General features: G+C 46.6%; 1 protein-coding gene across 2 annotated transcripts in view; it reads right to left on the reverse strand.

Moving 5' to 3' along the window:
• cacna2d2a (calcium channel, voltage-dependent, alpha 2/delta subunit 2a) overlaps positions 1-21,072 on the reverse strand; it is a 1,119,650-nt gene that overhangs the window by 202,147 nt on the left and 896,431 nt on the right. For both annotated transcript variants that reach the window (XM_067999049.1, XM_067999048.1), the window contains exon 14: positions 7,663-7,752. In XM_067999049.1, the coding sequence (XP_067855150.1) occupies positions 7,663-7,752 (90 nt within the window). The remainder of the gene's footprint in view (positions 1-7,662; positions 7,753-21,072) is intronic.

A 21,072-nucleotide genomic window follows, 5' to 3' on the forward strand; every position in this document is an offset into this window, starting at 1 on the left:
CAGTGCCTTCACTCCCAGTGATACACAGTGCCTTCACTCCCAGTGATACACAGTGCCTTCACTGCCAGTGCTACACAGTGCCTTCACTCCCAGTGATACACAGTGCCTTCACTCCCGGTGCTACACAGTGCCTTCACTCTCAATGATACACAGTTTCTTCACTCTCAGTGATACACAGTGCCTTCACTCTCAGTGGTACACAGAGCCTTCACTCTCAGTGATACACAGTGTCTTCACTCTCTGTGATACACAGAGCCTTCACTCTCAGTGATACACAGTGTCTTCACTCTCTGTGATACACAGAGCCTTCACTCTCTGTGATACACAGTGTCTTCACTCTCAGTGATACACAGTGCGTTCACTCTCAGTGATACACAGTGCCTTCACTCTCAGTGGTACACAGTGCCTTCAGTCCCAGTGATACACAGTGCATCTCCCTCAGCGTTACACAGTGCCTTCACCCTCAGTGTTACACAGTGCCTTCACTCTCAGTGGTACACAGTGCCTTCACTGCCAGTGCTACACAGTGCCTTCACTCCCAGTGATACACAGTGCCTTCACTCCCAGTGGTACACAGTGCCTTCACTCCCAGTGATACACAGTGCCTTCACTCCCAGTGATACACAGTGCCTTCACTCTCAGTGGTACACAGTGCCTTCACTCTCAGTGATACACAGTGCCTTCACTCCCAGTGCTACACAGTGCCTTCACTCCCAGTGACACACAGTGCCTTCACTCTCAGTGGTACACAGTGCCTTCACTCCCAGTGATACACAGTGCCTTCACTCTCAGTGGTACACAGTGCCTTCACTCTCAGTGATACACAGTGCCTTCACTCCCAGTGCTACACAGTGCCTTCACTCCCAGTGATACACAGTGCCTTCACTGCCAGTGGTACACAGTGCCTTCACTGCCAATGGTACACAGTGCCTTCACTCCCAGTGCTGCACAGTGCCTTCACTCTCAGTGATACACAGTGCGTTCACTGCCAGTGGTACACAGTGCCTTCACTCCCAGTGATACACAGTGCGTTCACTGCCAGTGCTACACAGTGCCTTCACTCCCAGTGCTACACAGTGCCTTCACTCACAGTGATACACAGTGCCTTCACTCCCAGTGCTACACAGTGCCTTCACTCCCGGTGCTACACAGTGCCTTCACTCTCAGTGATACACAGTGCTTCACTCCCAGTGATACACAGTGCATCTCCCTCAGAGTTACACAGTGCCTTCACTCTCAGTGGTACACAGTGCCTTCACTGCCTGTGCTACACAGTGCCTTCACTCCCAGTGATACACAGTGCCTTCACTCCCAGTGGTACACAGTGCCTTCACTGCCTGTGCTGCACAGTGCCTTCACTCCCAGTGACACACAGTGCCTTCACTCCCAGTGGTACACAGTGCCTTCACTGCCAGTGCTACACAGTGCCTTCACTCCCAGTGATACACAGTGCCTTCACTCCCGGTGCTACACAGTGCCTTCACTCTCAATGATACACAGTTTCTTCACTCCCAGTGATACACAGTGCCTTCACTCCCAGTGGTACACAGTGCCTTCACTCCCAGTGATACACAGTGCCTTCACTCTCAGTGATACACAGTGCCTTCACTGCCAGTGCTACACAGTGCCTTCACTCCCAGTGATACACAGTGCCTTCACTCCCGTTGCTACACAGTGCCTTCACTCTCAATGATACACAGTTTCTTCACTCCCAGTGATACACAGTGCCTTCACTCCCAGTGGTACACAGTGCCTTCACTCTCAGTGATACACAGTGTATTCACTCTCTGTGATACACAGTGCCTTCACTCTCAGTGATACACAGTGTCTTCACTCTCTGTGATACACAGAGCCTTCACTCTCAGTGATACACAGTGTCTTCACTCTCAGTGATACACAGAGCCTTCACTCTCTGTGATACACAGTGTCTTCACTCTCAGTGATACACAGTGCGTTCACTCCCAGTGATACACAGTGTCTTCACTCTCAGTGATACACAGTGCGTTCACTCCCAGTGATACACAGTGCGTTCACTCTCAGTGATACACAGTGCCTTCACTCTCACTGATACACAGTGCCTTCACTCTCAGTGATACACAGTGCCTTCACTCTCAGTGATACACAGTGCCTTCACTCTCAGTGATACACAGTGCCTTCACTCTCAGTGATACACAGTGCCTTCACTCCCAGTGATACACAGTGCCTTCACTCCCAGTGATACACAGTGCCTTCACTCTCAGTGATACACAGTGCCTTCACTCCCAGTGATACACAGTGCCTTCACTCCCAGTGATACACAGTGCCTTCACTCTCAGTGATACACAGTGCCTTCACTCCCAGTGATACACAGTGCCTTCACTCCCAGTGATACACAGTGCCTTCACTCTCAGTGATACACAGTGCCTTCACTCCCAGTGATACACAGTGCCTTCACTCTCAGTGATACACAGTGCCTTCACTCTCAGTGATACACAGTGCCTTCACTCCCAGTGATACACAGTGCCTTCACTCCCAGTGGTACACAGTGCCTTCACTACCAGTGGTACACAGTGCCTTCACTCCCAGTGATACACAGTGCCTTCACTCCCAGTGATACACAGTGCCTTCACTCCCAGTGGTACACAGTGCCTTCACTACCAGTGGTACACAGTGCCTTCACTCCCAGTGATACACAGTGCCTTCACTCCCAGTGGTACACAGTGCCTTCACTCACAGTGATACACAGTGCCTTCACTCACAGTGATACACAGTGCCTTCACTCTCAGTGGTAAACAGTGAATCACCCTCAATGCTACACAGTGCCTTCACTCCCAGTGATACACAGTGCGTTCACTGCCAGTGCTGCACAGTGCCTTCACTCCCAGTGCTACACAGTGCCTTCACTCACAGTGATACACAGTGCCTTCACTCACAGTGATACACAGTGCCTTCACTCCCAGTGCTACACAGTGCCTTCACTCCCAGTGCTACACAGTGCCTTCACTCCCAGTGATACACAGTGCCTTCACTCCCAGTGCTACACATTGCCTTCACTCCCGGTGCTACACAGTGCCTTCACTCTCAGTGATACACAGTTTCTTCACTCCCAGTGATACACAGTGCCTTCACTCCCAGTGGTACACAGTGCCTTCACTCTCAGTGATACACAGTGCCTTCACTCTCAGTGATACACAGTGCCTTCACTCCCAGTGATACACAGTGCCTTCACTCTCAGTGATACACAGTGCCTTCACTCTCAGTGATACACAGTGCCTTCACTCTCAGTGATACACAGTTTCTTCACTCCCAGTGCTACACAGTGCCTTCACTCTCACTGATACACAGTGCCTTCACTCCCAGTGATACACAGTGCCTTCACTCCCAGTGATACACAGTGCCTTCACTCTCAGTGATACACAGTGCCTTCACTCCCAGTGATACACAGTGCGTTCACTCTCAGTGATACACAGTGCCTTCACTCTCACTGATACACAGTGCCTTCACTCCCAGTGATACACAGTGCCTTCACTCCCAGTGATACACAGTGCCTTCACTCTCAGTGATACACAGTGCCTTCACTCCCAGTGATACACAGTGCGTTCACTCCCAGTGATACACAGTGCCTTCACTCTCACTGATACACAGTGCCTTCACTCTCACTGATACACAGTGCCTTCAATCTCAGTGATACACAGTGCCTTCACTCTCAGTGATACACAGTGCCTTCCCTCTCAGTGATAGACAGTGCCTTCACTCTCACTGATACACAGTGCCTTCACTCTCAGTGATACACAGTGCCTTCACTCTCACTGATACACAGTGCCTTCACTCTCAGTGATACACAGTGCCTTCACTCTCACTGATACACAGTGCCTTCACTCTCACTGATACACAGTGCCTTCACTCTCACTGATACACAGTGCCTTCACTCTCAGTGATACACAGTGCCTTCACTCCCAGTGATACACAGTGCCTTCACTCCCAGTGATACACAGTGCCTTCACTCTCAGTGATACACAGTGCCTTCACTCCCAGTGATACACAGTGCCTTCACTCCCAGTGATACACAGTGCCTTCACTCTCAGTGACACACAGTGCCTTCACTCCCAGTGATACACAGTGCCTTCACTCCCAGTGATACACAGTGCCTTCACTCTCTGTGATACACAGAGCCTTCACTCTCAGTGATACACAGTGCCTTCACTCTCTGTGATACACAGAGCCTTCACTCTCAGTGATACACAGTGCCTTCACTCTCTGTGATACACAGAGCCTTCACTCCCAATGATACACAGTGCCTTCACTCTCTGTGATACACAGTGCCTTCACTCTCAGTGATACACAGTGCCTTCACTCCCAGTGATACACAGTGCCTTCACTCTCAGTGATACACAGTGCCTTCACTCTCAGTGATACACAGTGCCTTCACTCTCTGTGATACACAGAGCCTTCACTCCCAATGATACACAGTGCCTTCACTCTCTGTGATACACAGTGCCTTCACTCTCAGTGATACACAGTGCCTTCACTCCCAGTGATACACAGTGTATTCACTCTCTGTGATACACAGTGCCTTCACTCTCAGTGATACACAGTGTCTTCACTCTCTGTGATACACAGAGCCTTCACTCTCAGTGATACACAGTGTCTTCACTCTCAGTGATACACAGAGCCTTCACTCTCTGTGATACACAGTGTCTTCACTCTCAGTGATACACAGTGCGTTCACTCCCAGTGATACACAGTGTCTTCACTCTCAGTGATACACAGTGCGTTCACTCCCAGTGATACACAGTGACTTCACTCCCAGTGATACACAGTGCCTTCACTCTCAGTGATACACAGTGTCTTCACTCTCAGTGATACACAGTGCCTTCACTCTCAGTGATACACAGTGCCTTCACTCTCAGTGATACACAGTGCCTTCACTCCCAGTGATACACAGTGCCTTCACTCCCAGTGATACACAGTGCCTTCACTCTCAGTGATACACAGTGCCTTCACTCCCAGTGATACACAGTGCCTTCACTCTCAGTGATACACAGTGCATTCACTCTCAGTGATACACAGTGCCTTCACTCTCAGTGATACACAGTGCCTTCACTCTCAGTGATACACAGTGCCTTCACTCCCAGTGATACACAGTGCCTTCACTCCCAGTGGTACACAGTGCCTTCACTACCAGTGGTACACAGTGCCTTCACTCCCAGTGATACACAGTGCCTTCACTCACAGTGATACACAGTGCCTTCACTCACAGTGATACACAGTGCCTTCACTCTCAGTGGTAAACAGTGAATCACCCTCAGTGCTACACAGTGCCTTCACTCCCAGTGATACACAGTGCGTTCACTGCCAGTGCTGCACAGTGCCTTCACTCCCAGTGCTACACAGTGCCTTCACTCACAGTGATACACAGTGCCTTCACTCCCAGTGCTACACAGTGCCTTCACTCCCAGTGATACACAGTGCCTTCACTCCCAGTGCTACACAGTGCCTTCACTCCCAGTGATACACAGTGCCTTCACTCCCAGTGATACACAGTGCCTTCACTCCCAGTGCTACACAGTGCCTTCACTCCCAGTGATACACAGTGCCTTCACTCCCGGTGCTACACAGTGCCTTCACTCTCAGTGATACACAGTTTCTTCACTCCCAGTGATACACAGTGCCTTCACTCCCAGTGGTACACAGTGCCTTCACTCTCAGTGATACACAGTGCCTTCACTCTCAGTGATACACAGTGCCTTCACTCCCAGTGATACACAGTGCCTTCACTCTCAGTGATACACAGTGCCTTCACTCTCAGTGATACACAGTGCCTTCACTCTCAGTGATACACAGTTTCTTCACTCCCAGTGCTACACAGTGCCTTCACTCTCACTGATACACAGTGCCTTCACTCCCAGTGATACACAGTGCCTTCACTCCCAGTGATACACAGTGCCTTCACTCTCAGTGATACACAGTGCCTTCACTCCCAGTGATACACAGTGCGTTCACTCTCAGTGATACACAGTGCCTTCACTCTCACTGATACACAGTGCCTTCACTCTCACTGATACACAGTGCCTTCACTCTCACTGATACACAGTGCCTTCACTCTCAGTGATACACAGTGCCTTCACTCTCAGTGATACACAGTGCCTTCACTCTCAGTGATAGACAGTGCCTTCACTCCCAGTGATACACAGTGCCTTCACTCCCAGTGATACACAGTGCCTTCACTCTCAGTGATACACAGTGCCTTCACTCCCAGTGATACACAGTGCCTTCACTCCCAGTGATACACAGTGCCTTCACTCTCAGTGATACACAGTGCCTTCACTCCCAGTGATACACAGTGCCTTCACTCCCAGTGATACACAGTGCCTTCACTCTCTGTGATACACAGAGCCTTCACTCTCAGTGATACACAGTGCCTTCACTCTCTGTGATACACAGAGCCTTCACTCTCAGTGATACACAGTGCCTTCACTCTCTGTGATACACAGAGCCTTCACTCCCAATGATACACAGTGCCTTCACTCCCAGTGATACACAGTGCCTTCACTCTCAGTGATACACAGTGCCTTCACTCTCAGTGATACACAGTGCCTTCACTCTCAGTGATACACAGTGCCTTCACTCCCAGTGATACACAGTGCCTTCACTCTCAGTGATACACAGTGCCTTCACTCTCACTGATACACAGTGCCTTCACTCCCAGTGATACACAGTGCGTTCACTCTCAGTGATACACAGTGCCTTCACTCTCACTGATACACAGTGCCTTCACTCTCAGTGATACACAGTGCCTTCACTCTCAGTGATACACAGTGCCTTCACTCTCAGTGATACACAGTGCCTTCACTCCCAGTGATACACAGTGCCTTCACTCCCAGTGATACACAGTGCCTTCACTCTCAGTGATACACAGTGCCTTCACTCCCAGTGATACACAGTGCCTTCACTCCCAGTGATACACAGTGCCTTCACTCTCAGTGATACACAGTGCCTTCACTCCCAGTGATACACAGTGCCTTCACTCCCAGTGATACACAGTGCCTTCACTCTCAGTGATACACAGTGCCTTCACTCCCAGTGATACACAGTGCCTTCACTCCCAGTGATACACAGTGCCTTCACTCTCAGTGATACACAGTGCCTTCACTCCCAGTGATACACAGTGCCTTCACTCCCAGTGATACACAGTGCCTTCACTCTCAGTGATACACAGTGCCTTCACTCTCAGTGATACACAGAGCCTTCACTCTCAGTGATACACAGTGCCTTCACTCCCAGTGATACACAGTGCCTTCACTCTCAGTGATACACAGTGCCTTCACTCTCAGTGATACACAGTGCCTTCACTCTCAGTGATACACAGTTTCTTCACTCCCAGTGATACACAGTGCCTTCACTCTCCGTGATACACAGTGCCTTCACTCTCAGTGATACACAGTGCCTTCACTCTCAGTGATACACAGTGCCTTCACTCCCAGTGATACACAGTGCCTTCACTCTCAGTGATACACAGTGCCTTCACTCTCAGTGATACACAGTGACTTCACTCTCAGCGTCACCGGGGAGGTCAAATGCCCTTAGCTCAATTGGTCTGACTTCCAACTCTATTCCCATTTCAATGGAAGGAAGACTCCATGTAAAGACTTTGATCCACATCCCACTCCAAAGCACTCTTACCAAAGCGTCCTGATAGACATTGGTCCACTGAACCTCTTGGGCTTTACTCCCTGCCATCACCATGGGACGTCCCAGAACATCCAAATACTCCTGTAACACACGAGATGCATTAAAATGGCAATTAACATTAATCTCTCATACATTCCAAAACATTTAAAATCTTTTTGCAGTAAGTCTTTTCAGATACTGAGAATGAATCATCCAGACACTTAAGAGACCGTTAAACATTAACTTGAGTGAGTGTTGTTCAATCAGAATTCAAAAAAATACTCCTGATGTGTTCTGGATGGCCTCAGAGTCCAGAGGAAAGGAGTAAGTGCAACCCTAATCCCCACCCCTGCCAGTCATTTCAGTGTTTCAAGTTTCATGTCCTGAAGAATTCCCATTGGTCCTTCTGGGACGTGTCATCTGAAGCTGTCAGCACGTCCTTGAGGATTTACACTGTGCAAATACTTTCAGTCTGAAAATCCAGAGTCACAGTAAAGGAAGATATAGTCGAGATACTGGATGGGCTAAAAATTGATAAAGAAGAGGTATTGGAAAGGCTGGCTGTACTTAAAGTAGATAAGTCACCCGGTCCGGATGGGATGCATCCTAGGTTGCTGAGGGAAGTAAGGGTGGAAATTGCGGAGGTACTGGCCATAATCTTCCAAACATCCGTAGATACGGGAGGTGCCAGAGGACTGGAGAATTGTAAATGTTACACCCTCGTTCAAAAAAAGGTGTAAGGATAAACCCAGCAACTACAGGCCAGTCAGTTTAACCTCAGTGGTGGGGAAACTTTTAGAAATGATAATCAGGGACAAAATTAATAGTCACTTGGACGAGTGTGGATCAATAAACAAAAGCCAGCACGGATTTGTTAAAGACAAACTGGGAGTGATGAGGTAACAGAGAGGGTCGATGAGGGCAGTGCAATTGATGTGGTGTATATGGACTTTCAAAAGGCCTTTGATAAAATGCCACATAATAGGCTTGTCAGCAAAGTTGAAGCCCATGGAATAAAAGGGGCAGTAACAGCATGGATACGAAATTGGCTAAGGGACAGGAAACAGAGAGTAGTGGTGAACGGTTGTTTTTCAGACTGGAGGGAGGTGTACAGTGGTGTTCCCCAGGGGTCAGTGCTGGGACCACTGCTTTTCTTGATATATATTAATGACTTGGACTTGGGTGTACAGAGCACAATTTCAAAATTTGCAGATGACACAAAACTTGGAAGGGTAGTGAACAGTGAGGGGGATAATGATAGACTTCAAGAGGATATAGACAGGCTGGTGGAATGGGCGGACACGTGGCTGATGAAGTTTAACGCAGCGAAGTGCGAAGTGATACATTTTGGTAGGAAGAACGAGGAGAGGCAATATAAACTAAAGGATACAATTCTAAAGAGGGTGCAGGAACAGAGAGACCTGGGGGTATATGTGCACAGGTCGTTGCAGGGCAGGTTGAGAAAGCGGTTAAAAAAGCATACAGGATCCTGGGCTTTATAAATAGAGGCATAGAGTACAGAAGCAAGGAAGTCATGATGTACCTTTATAAAACCTTTGTTAAAAAAAAGGGATAAGGTCCTGCAAGCAGAATATAGGGAGTTAGGAAATAAATTAAAAAGCAGGACCTCTAAGGTAGTAATCTCAGGATTACTCCCAGTGCCACGTGCTAGTGAGAGCAGAAATAGGAGAATAGACCAGATGAATGCGTGGCTTGAGAGATGGTGTAGGAGGGAGGGGTATAAATTCCTGAGGCATTGGGACTGATTCTGGGAAAGGCGGGACCTGTACAAGCTGGACGGGTTGCACCCAAGCAGAACCGGGACCAATATCCTCGCGGGGGCATTTGCCCGTTCTGTTGGGGAGGGTTTAAACTAGTATGGCAGGGGGATGGGAACCAAAGGGCAGGTACAGATAGGACAAATTCAGACCAGGAAACAGGAAGTAGAAAAGCAGTTAGTGACATAGTTAGCGACTCAGAAAGGCAAAAGAAGCAAAGGTTAAATAGTGTTCAGCACAGGAATTTGACGGGGTTAAAGGGTATATACTTCAATGCAAGGAGTATTACAAACAAAGCAGATGAGCTAAGGGCACAGATAGACACGTGGCAGCATGATATCATTGCTATAACGGAAACCTGGCTTAAAGAGGGGAATAATTGGCAGTTCAATATCCCTGGATATAGAGTTTTCAGGCAGGATAGAGTGGGTGACAAAAAAGGAGGGGGGGGGTAACATTATTGGTTAAAGAATCAATTACAGTTGTGAGAAGGGATGATATGCTAAATGGATCATCAATCGAGGCCATATGGGTGGAGCTAAGAAATAAAAAGGGGGCAGTCACACTACTAGGAGTGTACTATAGACCCCCGAATAGCGAAAGGGAGATAGAAGAACAAATATGTCGGCAAATTTCTGAGTGCAAAAATAAGAGGGCAATAATAGTAGGGGACTTCAACTACCCGAACATCAAGTGGGATTCAAACATTGTGAGGGGCACAGAGGGCACAAAATTCTTGATCAGTGTCCAGGAGAACTTTTTTAGCCAGTGCGTGACAAGCCCAACAAGAGGGGATGCAATTCTAGATTTAGTCCTGGGAAATTAAGATGGGCAAGTGGATGACGTGACAATGGGTGACCATATAAGAACATAAGAACATAAGAAATAGGAGCAGGAGTAGGCCAATCGGCCCCTCGAGCCTGCTCCGCCATTCAATAAGATCATGGCTGATCTGATCCTAACCACAAATTTAAATTCATGTCCAATTTCCTGCCCGCTCCCCATAACCCCTAATTCCCTTTACTTGTCGGAAACTGTCGATTTCTGTTTTAAATTTATTTAATGATGTCACTTCCACAGCTTCCTGGGGCAGCAAATTCCACAGACCTACCACCCTCTGAGTGAAGAAGTTTCTCCTCATCTCAGTTTTGAAAGAGCAGCCCCTTATTCTAAGATTATGCCCCCTAGTTCTAGTTTCACCCATCTTTGGGAACATCCTTACTGCATCCACCCGATCAAGCCCCTTCACAATCTTATATGTTTCAATAAGATCGCCTCTCATTCTTCTGAACTCCAATGAGTAGAGTCCCAATCTACTCAACCTCTCCTCATATGTCTGTCCCCTCATCCCCAGGATTAACCGAGTGAACCTTCTTTGTACTTCCTCGAGAGCAAGTATGTCTTTTCTTAAGTATGAACACCAAAACTGTATGCAGTATTCCAGGTGCGGTCTCACCAATACCTTATATAACTGCAGCAATACCTCCCTGTCTTTATATTCTATCCCCCTAGCAATAAAAGCCAACATTCCGTTGGCCTTCTTGATCACCTGCTGCACCTGCATACTAACCTTTTGATTTTCTTGCACTCGGACCCCCAGATCCCTTTGTACTGCAGTACTTCCCAGTTTCTTGCCATTAAGATAATAACTTGCTCTCTGATTTTTCCTGCCAAAGTGCATAATCTCACATTTTCCAATATTGTATTGCATCTGCCAAATCTCCGCCCATATTGGGGATAGTGACCACAATTCAGTTAGTTTTAACATTATTATGGAAAAGGACAGATCAGGAGTAAGTGCAACGGAGCACCGAGTGAGAAAGCTGAGAGTTTGGTGAGTGTGGGAGTTCGGTGAAGTGGGGGAGGAAGGTGCTGCTTTGCCGTGCTTTTCCTAACTTTTTCCGCAGAGCAGCAGCGGACTTGAGCAGCAGAAGACTGAGAGTGGGGATAGAAGCAGCAGCAGACCTGCAACAAGAGACGACTACTGTGCGACGTCACAGGTGAGGCAGGAGAGTCCGAGAGGTGAGGACAGTATAAAAGGAGAGACCGAGAGCGGGAGGAGAGTCTGAGAGGTGAACGCAGTGTAAATCTAAGGCAAGTAATGCCAGTACAGCTCGCACCCGTGATATGCTCCTCCTGCACTATGTGGGAAGTCATGGACACTACCGGTGTCCCTGGCGACCATGTGTGCAGGAAGTGTGTCCAGCTACAGCTACTGGCAAACCGCATTTCGGAGCTGGAGCAGCGGGTGGATTCACTGTGGAGCATCCGCGATGCTGAGATTATTGTGGATAGCACGTTCAGTGAGGTGGTCACACCGCAGGTAAAGATTACACAGGCAGAAAGGAAATGGGTGACCGCCAGGCAGAGTAAAAGGACTAGGCAGGTAGAGCAGGAGTCCCCTGAGGCCATCTCCCTCTCAAACAGATATTCTGCTTTGGATACTGTTGGGGGAGATGGCTTATCAGGGGAAAGCAGCAAGAGCCAAGTTCGGGGCACCACGGGTGGCTCTGCTGCACAGGAGGGGAGGAAGAAGAGTGGCAGGGCTATAGTGATCGGGGATTCCATTGTAAGGGGAACAGATAGGCGTTTCTGCAGCCGCAAACGTGACTCCAGGATGGTATGTTGCCTCCCTGGTGCTAGGGTCAAGGATGTCACGGAGCGGCTGCAGGGCATTCTGGAGGGAGAGGGTGAACAGCCAGTAGTCGTGGTCCATATTGGTACCAACGACACAGGTAAAAAAAGGGATGAGGTCCTGCAAGGTGAATTTAAGGAGTTAGGAGATAAATTAAAAAGCAGGACCTCAAAGGTAGTGATCTCAGGATTACTACCAGTGCCACGTGCTAGTGAGTATAGGAACAGGAGAATAGACAGGATGAATGCGTGGCTGCAGGGATGGTGTAGGAGGGAGGGATTTAGATTCCTGGGACATTGGGACCTGTACAAGCGAGACGGGTTACACCCAAGCAGGACCGGGACCAATGTCCTCGCGGGGGTGTTTGCTAGTGCTGTTGGGGAAGGTTTAAACTAGAGTGGCAGGGGGATGAGAACCTGAGCGGGGAGTCAGAAGGGAGTAAAGTTGAGAGCAGCAAGAGAGGGGAAGGCCCAGGGGAAATTTACAATACAAATAGTACAAATAGTTGTTCAAGAATGAGTGAAAGGGATAAGCGTAGAGCAGCAGAAAGAAAGTGTACTTTAGGCACTACAGATAAAGTGAAAACTAGAAGGCGTAAGGCGATTAACCCAGCATCAAAGCTGAAGGACAGGCTAGGGTGTGTGGCCCAACTAAGAGTTCTATATACAAATGCACGGAGTATAAGGAATAAATTAAATGAACTACAGGTTCAAATTCAAATTGGAGGGTATGACATGATGGCTATTACTGAGACATGGCTGCAGGATGGTCAGGATTGGGAACTAAATATACCAGGTTATAAGGTCTACAGAAGACATAGGGAAAATGGAAGAGGGGGAGGAGTAGCCTTAGTGATTAGAGATGAAATCACTTCAATGATAAAGGAGGATATAACGAGGAGTAAGCAGCCAACAGAGACCTTATGGGTTGAATTGAGAAATAGGAAAGGATCTAAGACTATAGTGGGAGTTGTGTATAGGACCCCTGGCAGCAGCTCTGAAGTGCTCGATTGTATAAATGCAGAAATTAGACAAGTGTGTAAGAAAGGCATAGTGGTCTTAATGGGGGACTTTAACCTTCACATAGATTGGGAAAAGCAGACTAGCAACTGTCAGAAAGGTAGTGAATTTCTTGAGTGTGTTCGGGATAGTTTTCTACAGCAGTATGTCCGAGAGGCAACAAGGGGGCAAGCCATACGAGATTTAGTAATGAGTAATGAACCAGATTTAGTTAACAGCTTAACTGTGCGTGAACATCTATCCAATAGCGATCATAACATGATTGAGTTCAATGTAGTGTTTGAAAGGGAAAAAAGTGAGTCAGCTGCTAAGATTCTAGACTTGGGTAAGGCCGACTTCAATGGGATGAGACAGAGACTGTCCACAGTAAACTGGGCAAATCTGTTAATGGGTAAAACGACTGATGATCAGTGGGAAATGTTTAAACAAAAATTTAACCTGATACAGAATCGGTTTATACCCCTGAGGGGCAAGAACTCTACTTGCCAAAAAAAATAGCCATGGACAACTAAAGAGGTAAGGGACAGTATAAGACATAAGGAAAGGGCATACAAAAAGGCAAAAAATGGCACAGATCCTGGCGAATGGGAAAGATACAAAGATCAACAAAGGGTCACAAAACAGATAGTAAGAGCTGCAAAAAGAGAGTATGAAAAGAAACTTGCAAGGGATATCAAAACCAATACAAAGAACTTTTACAGTTATATTAGGAAAAAGAGGGTGGTCAGGAGCAGTGTTGGCCCCTTAAAAACTGAAAGTGGGGATATTGTCATTGACAATGGGGAAATGGTGGACATATTGAATAATTACTTTGTAGAATCATGAAGAATCATAGAAGTTTACAACATGGAAACAGGCCCTTTGGCCCAACATGTCCATGTCGCCCAGTTTATACCACTAAGCTAGTCCCAATTGCCTGCACTTGGCCCATATCCCTCTATACCCATCTTACCCATGTAACTGTCCAAATGCTTTTTAAAAGACAAAATTGTACCCGCCTCTACTACTGCCTCTGGCAGCTCGTTCCAGACACTCACCACCCTTTGAGTGAAAAAATTGCCCCTCTGGACCCTTTTGTATCTCTCCCCTCTCACCTTAAATCTATGCCCCCTCGTTATAGACTCCCCTACCTTTGGGAAAAGATTTTGACTATCTACCTTATCTATGCCCCTCATTATTTTATAGACTTCTATAAGATCACCCCTAAACCTCCTACTCTCCAGGGAAAAAAGTCTCAGTCTATCCAACCTCTCCCTATAAGTCAAACCATCAAGTCCCGGTAGCATCCTAGTAAATCTTTTCTGCACTCTTTCTAGTTTAATAATATCCTTTCTATAGTAGGGTGACCAGAACTATACACAGTACTCCAAGTGTGGCCCTACTAATGTCTTGTACAACTTCAACAAGACATCCCAACTCCTGTATTCAATGTTCTGACCAATGAAACCAAGCATGCCGAATGCCTTCTTCACCACCCTATCCACCTGTGACTCCACTTTCAAGGAGCTATGAATCTGTACTCCTAGATCTCTTTGTTCTATAACTCTCCCCAACGCCCTACCATTAACGGAGTAGGTCCTGGCCCGATTCGATCTCCCAAAATGCATCACCTCACATTTATCAAAATTAAACTCCATCTGCCATTCATCGGCCCACTGGCCCAATTGATCAAGATCCCGTTGCAATCCTAGATAACCTTCTTCACTGTCCACAATGCCACCAATCTTGGTGTCATCTGCAAACTTACTAACCATGCCTCCTAAATTCTCATCCAAATCATTAATATAAAGAACAAATAACAGCGGACCCAGCACCGATCCCTGAGGCACACTGCTGGTCACAGGACTCCAGTTTGAAAAACAACCCTCTACAACCACCCTCTGTCTTCTGTCGTCAATCCAATTTTGTATCCAATTGGCTACCTCACCTTGGATCTCGTGAGATTTAACCTTATGTAACAACCTACCATGCGGTACCTTGTCAAAGGCTTTGCTAAAGTCCATGTAGACCACGTCTACTGCACAGCCCTCATCTATCTTCTTGGTTACCCCTTCAAAAAACTTTGCGTCAGTATTTACAGTAAAAAAGGAGGATAGCATGCTGGAAATCTCAAGAAAACTAATATTGAATCGGGGACAGGGACTCAATAAAATTAACATAAGTAAAGCAACAGTAATGAAGAAAATAATTGCACTAAAGAGTGACAAATCTCCAGGACCAGATGGTTTCCATCCCAGGGTTTTAAAGGAAGTAGGTGAGCACATTGCAGATGCCCTGACTATAATCTTTCAAAGTTCTCTCAATTCAGGAACTGTCCCTCTCGATTGGAAAATTGCAAATGCCACTCCGCTTTTGAAGAAAGGAGAGAGAGGGAAACCAGGCCTAACATCTGTTGTGGGGAAAATGCTGGAGTCTATAATTAAGGATAGGGTGACTGAACACCTCGAGAATTTTCAGTTAATCAGAGAGAGCCAGCATGGATTTGTGAAAGGTAGGTCGTGCCTGACAAACCTGATTGAATTTTTTGAAGAGGTGACTAAAGTAGTGGACAGGGGAATGTCAATGGATGTTATTCATATGGACTTCCAGAAGGCATTTGAGAAAGTCCCACATAAGAGATTGTTAGCTAAGATAGAAGCCCATGGAATCAAGGGAAAAGTACGGACTTGGTTAGGAAGTTGGCTGAGCGAAAGGCGACAGAGAGTAGGGATAATGGTTAGGTACTCACATTGGCAGGATGTGACTAGTGGAGTCTCGCAGGGATCTGTCTTGGGGCCTCAATTATTCACCATATTTATTAACGACTTAGATGAAGGCATAGAAAGTCTCATATCTAAGTTTGCCGATGACACAAAGATTGGTGGCATTGTAAGCAGTGTAGATGAAAACATAAAACTACAAAGGGATATTGTTAGATTAGGTGAATGGGCAAAACTATGGCAAATGGAATTCAATGTGGACAAATGTGAGGTCATCCACTTTGGATCAAAAAAGGATAAAACAGGGTACTTTCTAAATGGTAAAAAGTTAAAAACAGTGGATGTCCAAAGGGACTTTGGGGTTCAGGTACATAGATCATTGAAGTGTCATGAACAGGTGCAGAAAATAATCAATAAAGCTAATGGAATGTTATAAGAACATAAGAACATAAGAAATTGGAGCAGGAGTAGGCCAATCCGACCCTCGAGCCTGCTCCGCCATTCAATAAGATCATGGCTGATCTGATCCCAACCACAAATCTAAAGAACACAAGAAGTCGGAGCAGGACCCGGCCACATAGCCCCTGGGCCCTCTCCGCCACCCACAGGGCATTGACCGATCCGAACTCAGCTTCATGTCCAATTTCCTGCCCGCTCCCCATAACCCCTAATTCCCTTTACTTCTAGGAAACTGTCTATTTCTGTTTTAAATTTATCTAATGATGTAGCTTCCACAGCTTCCTGGGGCAGCAAATTCCACAGACCTACCACCCTCTGAGTGAAGAAGTTTCTCCTCATCTCAGTTTTGAAAGAGCAGCCCCTTATTCTAAGATTATGCCCCCTAGTTCTAGTTTCACCCATCTTTGGGAACATCCTTACTGCATCCACCCGATCAAGCCCCTTCACAATCTTATATGTTTCAATAAGATCGCCTCTCATTCTTCTGAACTCCAATGAGTAGAGTCCCAATCTACTCAACCTCTCCTCATATGTCCGCCCCCTCATCCCCGGGATTAACCGAGTGAACCTTCTTTGTACTGCCTCGAGAGCAAGTATGTCTTTTCTTAAGTATGGAGACCAAAATTGTATGCAGTATTCCAGGTGCGGTCTCACCAATACCTTATATAACTGCAGCAATACCTCCTTGTTTTTATATTCTATCCCCCTAGCAATAAAAGCCAACATTCCGTTGGCTTTCTTGATCACCTGCTGCACCTGCATACCAACTTTTTGATTTTCTTGCACTAGGACCCCCAGATCCCTTTTGGCCTTTATATCTCGAGGACTAGAGTACAAGGGGGCAGAAGTTATGCTGCAGCTATACAAAACCCTGGTTAGACCGCACCTGGAGTACTGAGAGCAGTTCTGGGCACCGCACCTTCGGAAGGACATATTGGCCTTGGAGGGAGTGCAGCGTAGGTTTACTGGAATGATACCCGGACTTCAAAGGTTAAGTTACGAGGAGAGATTACACAAATTGGGGTTGTATTCTCTGGAGTTTCGAAGGTTAAGGGGTGATCTAATTGAAGTTTATAAGATATTAAGGGGAACAGATAGGGTGGATAGAGAGAAACTATTTCCGCTGGTTGGGGATTTTAGGAGTAGGGGGCACAGTCTAAAAATTAGAGCCAGAACTTTCAGGAGTGAGATTAGAAAACATTTCTACATACAAAGGGTTGTAGAAGTTTGGAACTCTCTTCCGCAAACGGCAATTGATACTAGCTCAATTGCTAAATTTAAATCTGAGATAGATAGCTTTTTGGCAACCAAAGGTATTAAGGGATATGGGCCAAAGGCAGGTATATGGAGTTAGATCACAGATCAGCCATGATCTTATCAAATGGTGGAGCAGGCACGAGGGGCTGAATGGCCTCCTCCTGTTCCTATGTTCCTATATTCCGAAATGTTTTAAATTGGGGGAAGGCAAATTTTACAGAACTAAAAGGTGATTTGGCAGAAGTGGACTGGACACAACTACTTGAGGAGAAATCAGTGGCAAGCCAGTGGGAGGCACTAAAAAGTGAAATTCTACAGGTCCAATGCAGACACGTCCCCTCAAAGAAAAAGGGTGGCACTGCCAAATTTAGAGCCCCTGGTTGTCTAGAAATATACGGGGCAAGATAAAGCAGAAAAAGAAAGCTTATGACTGTCACAGAAAACTAAATACTGCAGAAAGCCTAGAGGAGTATCGAAAGTACAGGGATGACGTAAAAAAGGAAATGAGGAAAGCAAAGAGAGGGCATGAAAAGATATTAGCTAGTAAGATTAAAGAAAACCTAAAGATGTTTTATCAGTGCATTGAGAACAAGAGGATAGCTAAGGAAAAGGTGGGACCTATCAGGGATGATGAGGGTAACTTGTGTGTAGAAGCAGAGGATGTGGATAGGGTTTTAAATGAATATTTTGACTCCGTATTCACAAAGGAAAGGGATGATCCGGACGTAGTAGTTGAAGAGGAGAGGTGTGAAATATTGGATAAGGTAAACATAACGAGAGAGGAAGTACTAGAGGGACTGGAATCCTTGAAAGTTGATAAGTCACCAGGGCCGGATGGATTGTTTCCTAGGCTATTGAAGGAAGCCAGGGAGGAAATAGCGGATGCTCTGAGGATCATTTTCCAATCCTCACTAAATACAGGAGAGGTACCGGAGGACTGGAAGACGGCAAACGTAATACCATTGTTTAAAACGGGTACGAGGGAAAGGCCGAACAATTATAGGCCGGTCATTCTTACCTCGGTGGTGGGTAAACTATTAGAATCAATACTGAGAGACAGGATAAACTGTCACTTGGAAAGGCATGGTTTAATCAGGGATAGTCAGCATGGATTTGTTCAGGGAAGGTCATGCCTTACAAATCTGATTAAATTCTTTGAGGAAGTGACAAGGAGGATTGATGAGGGTAGTGCAGTGGATGTTGTCTACATGGATTGTAGTAAGGCATTTAACAAAGTCCCTCATGGCAGACTGGTCAGAAAGGTAAAAGCCCATGGGATACAGGGAAATGTGGCGAATTGGATCCAAAATTGGCTCAGTAACAGGAAACAAAGGGTAAAAGTCGATGGATGTCTTTGCGAATGAAATCCGTTTCCAGTGGTGTGCCACAGGGCTCAGTGTTGGGTCCCTTGCTGTTTGTGGTATATATTAATGATTTGGACTTGAATGGCCTTCCAGTTGTGAGCAGGTGGAGCCAGAGTGCTGTTTGTGAACAGCAGTTGTGTATCTATTTGTGAGGAGAAGGAGAGCTGCTGCTGATTGGAAAAGAATCATGCAAAGTATGGGGGGAGAAGAGTGACGTGTGTACAGGGGTGGGGCATCAAGGGGTAACAAAAGGCATCAAGGGGTATGGGGAGAGAGCGAGAATGTGGTATTGAGATAGAGGATCAGCCATGATCATATTAAATGGCAGAGCAGGCTTGAGGGACTGAATGGCCTACTCCTGCTCCTATTTTCTATCTTTCCATGAATGTAGGAGGCATGATTGGAAAATTTGCAGACGACACAAAAATTGGCCGTGTTGATAATGAAGAGGACAGCTGTAGACTCCAAGAAGATATCAATGGGTTGGTGGGTGCAGGGCAGGGTGTTCAGTTGCTCTTACATTGTCAATGGTTGGAGGTGGAAGCAAGAAATGCAAAAAAAAAGTGCAGAGATATTCTGTATAAAAAAATTTGTTAGTATTGGACAAAGTTGGTGCAGTGGTTATTTAATATACAGATAATTATTTTTATCGTTCTTCTCCCCCCATACTTTGCATGATTCTTTTCCAATCAGCAGCAGCTCTCCTCCTCACAAATAGATACACAACTGCTGTTCACAAACAGCACTCTGGCTCCACCTGCTCACAACTGGAAGTACAAATGGGGCAAATAGAGTTCAACCCGGAGAAGTGTGAGGTAATGCACTTAGGGAGGGCAAACAGTAAAAGGGAATACGCAGTAAACGGGAATATATTGAGAGGGGTCGAGGAAGTGAGAGACCTTGGAGTGCATGTGCACAGGTCCCTGAAGGTGGCAGTACAGGTAGATAAGGTTGTGAAGAAGGCATACGGAATGCTCTCCGTTATTAGCCGAGGTATCGAATACAAAAGCAGGGATGTAATGATGGAACTGTATAAAACGCTGGTAAGGCCACAGCTGGAGTATTGTGCACAGTTCTGGTCACCAAACTACAGGAAGGACGTAATTGCTTTGGAGAGAGTGCAGAGAAGATTTACAAGAATGTTGCCAGGGCTTGAAAATTGCAGCTACGTGGAGAGATTGGATAGGCTGGGGTTGTTTTCCTTGGAGCAGAGGAGGCTGAGGGGAGACTTGATTGAGGTGTATAAAATTATGAAAGGCCCAGATAGAGTAGACAGGAAGTACCTGTTTCCCCTAGCGGAGAGTTCAAGAACTAGAGGACATAGATTTAAGCTGATTGGCGGAAGGATTAGAGGGGACATGAGGAAAAACTTTTTTACCCAGAGGGTGGTGGGTGTATGGAATTCGCTGCCCGAATTGGTGGTCGAGGCAGGGACCCTCAACTCTTTTAAAAAGTACCTGGACCTGCACCTAAAGTGCTGTAAGCTGCAGAGCTACGGACCGGGTGCTGGAAGGTGGGATCAGAATGGGCACCTGGTTGTTTTCGAGCTGGCATGGACACAATGGACTGAATGGCCCCCTTCTGTGCTGTATCTTTTCTATAGTTCTAAAACACTGGTTCGACCACAAGTGGAGCATTGTGTCCAGTTCTGGGCACCGCACTTTAGGAAAGATGTGAAGACCTCAGAGAGGGTGCAGAAGAGATTTACTAGAATGATTCCAGGGATGAGGGACTTCAGTTACGTGGATAGACTTGAGAATCTGGGATTGTTCTCCTTGGAACAGAGAAGGTTGAGAGGAGATTTGATCGAGGTATTCAAAATCATGAAGGGTCTAGACAGAGTAGATAGAGAGAAACTGTTCCCATTGGTGGAAGGGTCAAGAACCAGAGGGCATAGATTTAAGGTGATTGGCAAAAGAACCAAAGCAGACATGAGGAAAAACTTTTTTACACAGCGAGTGGTGGAATGCACTGCCCGAGGGGGTGGTGGAGGGAGTCTCAATCATGGCCTTGAAAAGGGAACTGGATAAGCACTTGAAAGAAAAACATTTTCAGGGCCACGGGGAGAGGGCGGGGGAGTGGGACGAGCTAGATTGCTCTTGCAGAGAGCCGGTACGGGCTCAATGGGCCAAATGGCCTCCTTCTGTGCTGTAACCATTCCATGATTCTATGATTCTAACTGTCTGGAAATAAAACAAAGTGCTCGAAGGG

Source organism: Heptranchias perlo, chromosome 17 (assembly GCF_035084215.1).
Source record: "Heptranchias perlo isolate sHepPer1 chromosome 17, sHepPer1.hap1, whole genome shotgun sequence".
Taxonomy (NCBI): Eukaryota; Metazoa; Chordata; class Chondrichthyes; order Hexanchiformes; family Hexanchidae; genus Heptranchias; species Heptranchias perlo.